Here is a 9,420-nt window from a genome sequence, read left to right on the forward strand (position 1 = left end):
AGAGGAAATGAGGCCGTACTATAGAAAACTTCTTGCTTGTGGTTTGAAGAGCACTGCGAACCCTTCATAATTTTGCAGTTACTTAAGATGTTAAATAATTGCTTTTGGTGCAAAGCTTGCGTTCTACAAAATGCAGATTAAAACATCATTTTGGTGCAGTGTCTCTTGGGAAAGGTGTAAATAGTTAGATTTTCCATCTAACACAATGCATATATATATTCATAACAAATCTTAAATTATGGTGTGTACATTTTGTTGCCGAGTACAAAAATACAAATCATTCATGACCTTTTTTTTGCCATAAATTTCAGGCTTATAGTAGTTCTAAGCACACCAACTCAAGAAGATCTGGTATCAGCAACACATTAAAGGGATTTTATTTCCTGGCATTTTCCATTGCCTCTTTCAGCTGCATGGTCGCTGCCAAAGCAGTAGGATTTTATTTTGTAAATAATAAAATCTGCTTATGACTGTCACATTCTTACTGGACAGTGAAGTACACCTCAGACTTGATAATCGATCAGACATAAAAATGGGGCAGTTGTACTTTTTATGCATGTTTAGACCTAGACAAGCTACTTGGCAAATGTCTCTAGGTTTAGTAAGCTCTTCAAGCTCCTGGGGACTTGGTGCTTATCTTCCCAGTCTCTGTAGGGCATCACTTACAGTCTGTCATCACTGCTGCTTCAAACAGGGAGTACGAGCTTAAATGTATAGGTCCAGAATTCCTCTGACAACTGGAGGTGAGAGGCAGAAGCTGGCAGTTGGCTTTGTGTTGCAGGCACACACTAGTCCTTCTGTGAGAAGAAAGCTAACAGCCTCTAATTCAGGCCTTTTTCAAAGCATGACTATGAGCAAAATTAGTCATTCTGAGCAGCTTGGATGCAAAGTGCAGCCTGAGGGCTGGGTGCATGTCTCACGAACGTCACAGTGACATATCTTCTCTGCACCATCTTTCTCTGTAGATGGTAAGGTCAGTCCCAGCACCTTATCCATAGGAAGCGCTTTAACTCTACCCTCATCACTCACTTCAAACTCTGCAGCTATGTTGGACCTCACCAGTTCCCTGAAAGCATTTATGGACGGCGGTGAGTATTTAGTTCATTATCAGTCTCTACTAGCCCTGTGCGTTTGCTTCCCTGGAGCGTTCGGTCTCTGCTTGAGGAAAAGTTCCAGAGATAAAGAAGGGTTGCAGTCAGGTGAGGGCGGGGCTGGGTATACATTACCTTAAATATGTCACATGCTTCCCTACTCATAGTGTTGCCAAGGCAGCAAGGCCAATGAAGTGTTTCTGCCTGAAGCTTTTCTGGGGAACGATCACAAAGCTATTGCATGGGCTGGTTTCCAGGTGGAATTCACAGGCAGAAACTTGCAGCCCTGCCATGTTGTGGTGCTAGCTGCAATCCAGAGCTGTTACCGATGGGCATAAAGTCCAGCAACAATAGATCTTGCAGTGGTGATGCTCTAATGGGTCAGTTAATTTTCTGGTTTATTCCTGCTTCTGTCAGTCTTCTAGACTAGCCCATTTTTTATTTTCCTTTTGTTGCACTTGGCAAGAAATGCTAAACCTTAGTGGAGTTGACTTCAGGAGGAGGAGATTGCTGAACAGCAATCATCAGTAGCGTCGTGGGGCTGTTGCCAGAGACGACTTCTACATCTGAAGAACAGCCTTTCTGGCGTTGCCAGTGTGACCCTCTTTTCTTGGGTGAACCCCGACTACTCAGCCTGCCCAGACTACCTCTCTGCTATCGGGAAAGGCCATTATAGCTCTGCGTCTTCTGCTTGTTTTAACTGTCATTGATGTGGAGAAAGCTCTTGGAAGAAGAGGTTAGCCAGCCTGCTTGCTGCCAGAAAGCAGACCTCTATAGGGCTTTACAAATATAAATACTTCAAAGCTATCTGCAACAGATCTGCTTTAAAGCTCGTTAATAATATTGTCTGAATTGCCCTGTTTGGTTTAATTGACCCTGCTACGAAAACACGTGACCCAAGAATGAGCATGTAGCAGCTTCAAAGGTGATTACAGCTTTCCTCTGAAATGTAGGGTTAGACTTTCTAACTAGGTAGTGAAGCTTCACAAGAAGGACCCAACCCATCTCCCCAAAGGGGTGCAACGTCCACCTGTGCAGACCTGTTGATTCTGAACCAAAAGAGCAGATTTTCAACTTACCAGTCCTTGTTCCCCTAAACTTCCACTTGCTGCCTGAATTGTAGCTCTCTGGCCGTTGCTGGCACTCTCCTCACACGCTGCTCACAGGAGCTGATAACGAAGTAATAGATCACCTCTGTGTAAGATTCTTGATACTGCAAAATTTGTCAAGTCTTTGCTGTTGAAGCAAACGGCAAGTTTGAAAGTGGGACAGTGAAATCCACTGCAGCTCAGAATGCACCCTTTCCATGAATAACTTACTAATTGCTTTTTGTTTATTAACAGAGATTGAGATAAATATGCTGGATGAGCAGCTGATCAAGTTTCTGGCCTTGCAGAGAATACATCAGCTCTTTCCTTCCAAAGCTCAGTCTCTAGCGAGCAGTGTCAGTTCCCATCAGCAATCTCCTGTGAGAAACTACATCGAAGGTAAGAGCAGCCCTAGAATAGTTGGTTTATGTTGAGCCATAGCTTTTTGGCACTCCCTTGCCTACTCATTGAAGGAATTTCTTCTTCTGGTATCTGTCTGATGCTGCCTTTCATGTTTCTTTCCTCTCATCCCCCACTCCGGATATCCACTGGCCAGAAACTCCTTCAGGTCCCTCTACTTAATTATTTACAAATTATGGCAATGGAAATACCTTCAGTAACTTCTGATTTTCTGCTGGAAATCTTTAGTGAAGCTGTGTTTTATTCATCTTAGAATTAGCAAGAGATGAGAAGGTTCAGCTGCTTTTTTTTTTTTTCCCCCTGTCCTCGCCTTTGAGACGGGCAAGAGAAATATGTGAATTCCTGCTCTCTTTCTGGAGAAGTTGCAAGCACACGAACAGGAGGAACTGGGGCACAGAATATATGTGTGATGTTGTCATTGCTCGTTCAGAATAATGTCGCTGTCAAGCTGAAATGCTAAATGCAACTAATGCAAATAATGGAAAACAACCTGCGCTTCTGTCAGAAATCTCTGGATTCCTGAGTTCAGCATTGGCTTTGTTTATGGTCACTGGTATCAGCATGCTCACGCCTAAAGCTGCAGGGCGAACATGGCTTCATGGTCCTCTGCACGCACCCAGTCAATTTAATCTGTTTTCAAGCACTAACTGGACAGCCTTGTTGTGGGAGCAGTTGTCTGCTCCTCCTCTGCTAGGCCTGGGGGTAAATATCCAAGATAAGATCTTTGGAAGCCTGCTAGCAGTCGGTAACCTTGCTTGCTGCTGTAGCATCACAGCATTCTCTAAATGCTTTGTCAATCTTCTTTTGAACACTGCTATAGGACCCAGCATCAGGCTGTGACATGAGCTGTGTTCCTGTGCTGCTCGTAACAGGCAGAGTTCTGGAAATTCTTCAGCAGTCTGCCTTTAAAAAGGCAGATTGATGCTGTCTTAACCTATCACCCTTTTTGGGCAGGAATGATGCATCCAGCTGACTGTTTCGCATTGCTGGTGAAATATTAGATCCAAAGCCTTTAGTGAGCCCTGTTGAGCCAGCAGAGCCAGACAGCTGAAAGGGCTTGCGCAGGGCAGCTGGGCAGAGGTGGGAACCTGCAGATTTCAGCTCTGAGTGCTGCACATCCAGTGATGCCGCTCAGCGTGGCCAATGTTTGCAGAGCCACCTACGTCAAGAACAATTTCTCGTAATCCTCATGTTCTGTTCTTTGATTTCACACTCTTGCTGTAAAACTGTCATGGAGATGTAGTATCAGGAGAGGCCTAAACTCTGTGCATATAAGGGGCTTACCTCCAAAAGACAGCTGCTGAAATCCTGGCTAGGACTGTGTGGTCCACCAGAGCTTGCTATCTGTTCCACAGAAGATGATTTTCTGTCCAGTTAATGTGGGCATGTGAGAGTGAGTGATTTGAACTAGTCTGCTGTTCTGGAGGTTCAGCCCTGGACCAGCCATTGTCGAGCGTGCCTAGGGACCAGCCTGAGGGTAAAGGAGAACACTCGGTAAATCATCCTGTCCTGGGAGCTGGGCTGGTCCCTGGACAGGACCTGTTCAACCCCAGTGTTTTTCCTGCAGCTTCACTAAAAGTGAAATCGCAGCTGTTAAGTTGGTGACATTCACCAGCACCAATTTTTTTTTAAGTGGCACTTTGACAGCAAGACTGAGCAATTTGATTACCGAAAGTGGAAGGGATTAAGAAAGAAGCTAGTGGTAGGAGGCTTGTGTTTTCCTCAGTGTGGCTCCATTATGCATACTCGGTATTAACACTCCCCCAATTGCATGGCTTGTGTGGGTTACTGGAGAGAGCAATTTTCTCTGATGACTGACAAAAAGATGTTTAATGCACAAACATTCCTAGAGGGTTGGGAATTGGAGTTTAGGCCAAAGCTGACTGCATCTTCCTTAGGATCCGTGCTTTCCGGAGAGTCTAGCGCTGGGGACACTGGGGTCAAGCAGCCTTCATAGCTGATAACATTGTTCAAGTGATTTCTTTTTATCTTGCAGCGCAAAGAAAGGAAGTGCAAGCCCGGGCGGTGTTCTATCCTCTGATGGGCTTAGGGGGTGCAGTCAATATGTGCTATCGAACCCTCTACATTGGGACAGGTGAGCAGTTTTTTCCTGCCCTGACCTTTCAGAATCAGGGTGGTTCTCCCTGACCCTCCCTAAGTGTTTGCCAAGAGGGTGTCAAAGAAAACAGACTCATTGTGGCTGCTTGTACTGGGATTCTTCGCTACCAAGAAATGTGGAAAATCCCCATCCACTTGAATCTTTGTGGGGTTGCACCTTTGTAACCTGGCTGTTATGAAAACCAGCAGAATGGCTGTCCTGGAGGTTTAACACCTGACTGATGGAGAGAAGAGTTATGGTTTGCTTGCAGGTTTCATTTCTTTCTGCTTAGATCCTTCTGGCACTCTGGATAGACCCAGTAGCTGAAATGCTCTTCAGCCTTCATGGAGCTGCTCGCCTTCCCTTCCCCCACTGAAACTTTGTTCAGTGGCTTATCGCAGCATTATTCATGCAGTCCTGGGAGCGGGGACAAAGGCAGTTGCTCCCCTGTTGTTTTGCTAATTGAAGTTTAATTCTGTCTGTTGTTCTCTGCTGCCTGACAGTTTTTTCTGAAATAAACTGAGCCTTTTTTGTCCTCCCCATTGACAGGAGCTGATATGGATGTGTGCCTTACAAGCTATGGTCACTGTAACTATGTGTCTGGCAAACATGCCTGCATATTCTACGATGAGGTGAGTGCCTGAGTGGTTTTTTTATTATTATTTTATTATTTGGCATGCATGGCACTGGGAGCTGGAGATGCAGGCAGCAGGTTGTCTTTGTGTGGTGCTCCTTTGTGGACTACAAAGTAAGAGCCAGGGCTGTGAATGGTTTCGCTCCAGTGAGGGCTGCGTCAGCGTTTTCTGTCAAACCCTCTTCTGAAGCACAGAGCTCTGCCAGCGTGATTTCTCTGAGCATGGGTTTTCTCTGACAAAGACTGACCACAAGTAAGCACTGTCACTGCTGGCGTCTAGGGAAAGAAAAAGTCATAGAAGCAGTTTGATGCTTTTTAATCCAGCCGCGTTGTTAATAAAAGCTAAACCTTCACATGTTGACATGAAATCTCAGCTGGAGCAAAACAGGGAACTGCTCCGAGTCTCTTGCTTTCAGGTGTGATCATGGTGCAAAGCATTTGTGCCGTCTGCAGTACTCTGTATAAATTATTTAACTAAAATTTCAGTTAAGCTCTCAGCATAAACAGAGGTCTACGGTTGCTCCTTTACTACAGTCCAGAGATTAGTTTGTTCTTGAAGTAAGTAGACTGGCGGGTCTGCCAATAAAAGCGCCGCTGGAGATGTGTCTCTTAGCATGGAAACAGTCTTTGAAGCAAGATATAGTCTTTTATATCGCCATTTGTCAACCAGCTACTGAGCAGGATCCAGGATTAACCCACAGCCGGCTTTAGCCATTCCTTCAGTGCACTACAAGCTACAGAACGTGCTCGGTAATGGGATCCAGACCTCAAATCTGTGTTGAAGCATCTCCTCACAGTGGTCAGTCCTAAATCAGCTCTAGGCACTGAACTTCTTCCATACTCCAGCAGGCCACCTATGGCTGCGGTCACCCCAGGGAGAATTCCCCCTCCTTAGCTCTGTCTGCTGTTTCTGCTTCTGGCCATTGGCAGCTCCTGCTTGGCCTTGGTCTCTGCAGTCTAGCAGGTTACTTGAAAATTTACTCCCCTGTGCATAGGGAGTTTTTGTAACTTGATTAAAGCTCTGTAGTCCCTGGGGGACAAGGTCGTCAGCCCTCAGATGATTCCTGTGAGCTAACCTGAAATCTCCTCCACTCTGTCAACATCCTCTGCAAAGCTCAGTTGAGCGTGACGCTGCTTGTGTAATGCCGCGTGTCACGGTAACATCTCCTGGCATTTCAGTGTCTGCAAAAGGCCTGTAAATCCCAGACTGTCTCTATCTTTTGGCTGCTGCACACTGGCATCCCTCTTGCCATCTTGTGTCTGCTTTCCACAGCACACTCGTTCCTGCTAGGCACAGGTCTTGGGCTAAGTTTGCATCTAGCACGCCTGTTAAAATGGTGCGCTCGCTTTGTGAGAATCAGCTTGAATCCCTGTTTCCAAAAGACCTGTTGGTCCAAGTGCAGTGGGTAAAACCCGTTTCTCTTCAAAACTGCTTTGGCCCTCTTTCCCTGCTGGGAAGCATCCTGGGAAGCAGCTCTTGCTGGAAAGCCAGCTGTTCTGTGAACATGAGCCATGCACGAGGTTTGGGTTGGTGGTCTCTGAACCTGGAGGACATTTAACTGCTTGTATTTAATCATTCAGCGGTGGTAGGGAGAGAGGGGTTGTGTTTCAGCGCTCCAAAGGGGTATACAGGGACAGAAGCCCTTCTGACTTGATGTCTCAATTGCTCTTTTTTTCTTTCTTTTTTTTTTTTTTTCAGAATACGAAACATTACGAGCTGTTGAACTACAGTGAGCATGGGACGACCGTGGACAATGTTCTGTATTCGTGTGACTTCTCGGAGAAGATGACGCCCACTCCTCCCAGCAGTATTGTTGCCAAAGTGCAGAGTGTGATAAGTGAGTGTTGAGACAGCGCGAGCCCACGTAACCCCACAGGGAGCTGTTAGAGGGGGCCAGGAGCGGGTGCAAATCGATTCCTTGTTGGTGCCCCTTGTTCTGCGGCGGTTGGCGCGCCTCTTGCGAAAGGGGGAGTCTCTCCACGGCCGTCAGCCGGGGTTACCGGAGACCTTGTTCTGCGGCTTGGGGAGCGCCTCAACCTGTGCAGTGCTCTGCTCCGAACCCCGCTCCTGCCTCTGCTGCAGGCATTAACCAGGCTCCAGCCCTGGCTGATGAACTCCGGTTCGGCACTGGACCGAGGGCTTTCCCTACGGATCGGGGAGATTCCCATTTCCCTTTTATCAGCCGCTCCCTGCGGACAACTGAAATGGCTGAAGTGACTGGAGGATCTTACCCCTGAGGCACCTCAGCAGTAGCCCCTGTTGATGAAAACAAGCTGCCTGCCCGAATCTTACATGTTTGGGTTTTTTTTCTTTTCTTTTCCAGAACGACATAAAAGCAGAAAACAAGAAGAGGAGCCGCATGAAGAAGCCGCTGTGATGAATTCACAGGCGCAAGGGCAGCATCGGAAACCCTGTAACTGCAAAGCCAGCAGCTCCAGCTTAATAGGGGGCAGCGGGGCTGGCTGGGAGGGGACAGCCCTGCTCCACCACGGCAGTTACATCAAGCTGGGCTGCCTGCAGTTTGTTTTCAGCATTACTGAATTTGCGACCAAACAGCCCAAGGGGGACGCGGCCTTAGTACAAGACATGGACTTGGAGGAGAAGCTTTCTCTGAAACCCCACCAGGTGCCCGTGCTGCGGTCCAACTCAGTTCCCTAGGAATTTTAGGAAGAGAGCTTTGGAGTAAGGAAAACGCCCTCAGAGACTCTTGCAATGCAAAAATGTACAAACCGAGGTGGGATTTTCTATGTCGGCCCAGAGACTGTTCACACGCCGTTTGCATGAAATGAAGAACGTTTAACTTTTTTTAATTTTTTTTTTTGCTCAAGTTTTAGGGGCATTTGCACATATATTTGTACTATACATTTCATTTTAAAAGGAAAACTGCAGTGAGAGCAGGACGCGTCAGAGCGAGGGGCAACCGCTGTCTGACTCGAGGACTCTCTCTGACAGATAGTTCCCATGCAGTTGTAAAATAATCAGAAACTTGTTCTATTTTGTGCCAGTGACAATAGTTTTATATTAAAAGAGAAATACAGTTTTCATACAGCAAATCTATACAATATCATTGTTTTATTTAATGTAAAGAAGCGCTCTTCTTCCCACAGTTATTTTTCCCATCCTTCCCTGCTATGGTTGCACTACAAGTAGCTACTGTGTATTATGGGCAGTGAGAAATGAGTTCTTTTCCTGGTGTCCATCCTATTTTTATTTCAAATAAGGAAAAGTGTTGGATTCTGTGTAAATACATCAGTGATGGCATTTTTTCAATGTTTTAAAGCTGTGTACAGTGCTACATGTGGTATGACGTTCCTCAAATTGTCTATTGTAGCAGATCGTTTGTCGTAACCTGTCTGTCTCTTTTGTTTATATGCCACCTCCCCGCAGCAGAACAGCTAGTTCCACTGTACATAGTAACTGTAACGTTTTAGACTTTACAGAAACTTTCCTGTATTCTGTATATAAAAAAAAAATACTTCACATTCTGTTTTCTGACTGTCTGTCTGAACTCTTTGTCACCACAACCTGGAGCTTCCCCAGAGCCTCTGACCCCAGAAGAAGGAGCCCGTGCTGCGGGGATGGGCTGTGCCGGGATGGAGCGCGGGGATGCGGGAGGGGGCCCGCTGTCCTGTGTGGGGATGCGGGAGGGGGCCCGCTGTCCCTCGTGGGGATGCGGGAGGGGGCCCGCTGTCCCTCGTGGGGATGCGGGAGGGGGCCCGCTGTCCCTCGTGGGGATGCGGGAGGGGGCCCGCTGTCCCGTGTGGGGATGCGGGAGGGGGCCCGCTGTCCCGTGTGGGGATGCGGGAGGGGGCCCGCTGTCCCTCGTGGGGATGCGGGAGGGGGCTGGTGCTCCAGCATGGGGACGGGAAGGTGGTAAAATCACAGACCGGTGACCCTTGGAGGTCCCTGCGGTGAGCGGGGGACATCTTCAGGTCCACCCTGACCTCGAATGTTTCCAGGGATGGGGCATCGACCCCCTCCCTGGGCAAGAGGAGGGGTCGGGGTCTCACCCCTCGCCCCCGGGGCTCCGGGCCGTGCAGCAGCCGCCTCCCCGTGCCCGGGGCTCGTACCGGAGGCTGCGCTGACCC

At 47.7% G+C, this 9,420-nt stretch overlaps 1 protein-coding gene across 6 annotated transcripts in view; it reads left to right on the plus strand.

Moving 5' to 3' along the window:
• Positions 1 to 8,822, plus strand: part of PHF12 (PHD finger protein 12) — a 94,311-nt gene extending 85,489 nt beyond the window's left edge. For 4 of the 6 annotated variants that reach the window (XM_075720218.1, XM_075720217.1, XM_075720221.1 and 1 more), the window contains 6 exons: positions 966 to 1,088; positions 2,435 to 2,578; positions 4,596 to 4,694; positions 5,247 to 5,329; positions 7,031 to 7,169; positions 7,656 to 8,822. In XM_075720218.1, coding sequence (XP_075576333.1) covers positions 966 to 1,088; positions 2,435 to 2,578; positions 4,596 to 4,694; positions 5,247 to 5,329; positions 7,031 to 7,169; positions 7,656 to 7,990 — 923 coding nt within the window. In that variant the 3' untranslated portion in view covers positions 7,991 to 8,822. Of the gene's footprint in view, positions 1 to 965; positions 1,089 to 2,434; positions 2,579 to 2,916; positions 3,302 to 4,595; positions 4,695 to 5,246; positions 5,330 to 7,030; positions 7,170 to 7,655 lie in introns of those variants that run through there. The other 2 variants (XM_075720219.1, XR_012831559.1) reach the window with 2 other exon arrangements.
• Positions 8,823 to 9,420: the final 598 nt, after the last annotated feature.

The sequence above is a fragment of the Pelecanus crispus genome, chromosome 12 (assembly GCF_030463565.1).
Source record: "Pelecanus crispus isolate bPelCri1 chromosome 12, bPelCri1.pri, whole genome shotgun sequence".
In the NCBI taxonomy this organism is placed as follows: domain Eukaryota; kingdom Metazoa; phylum Chordata; class Aves; order Pelecaniformes; family Pelecanidae; genus Pelecanus; species Pelecanus crispus.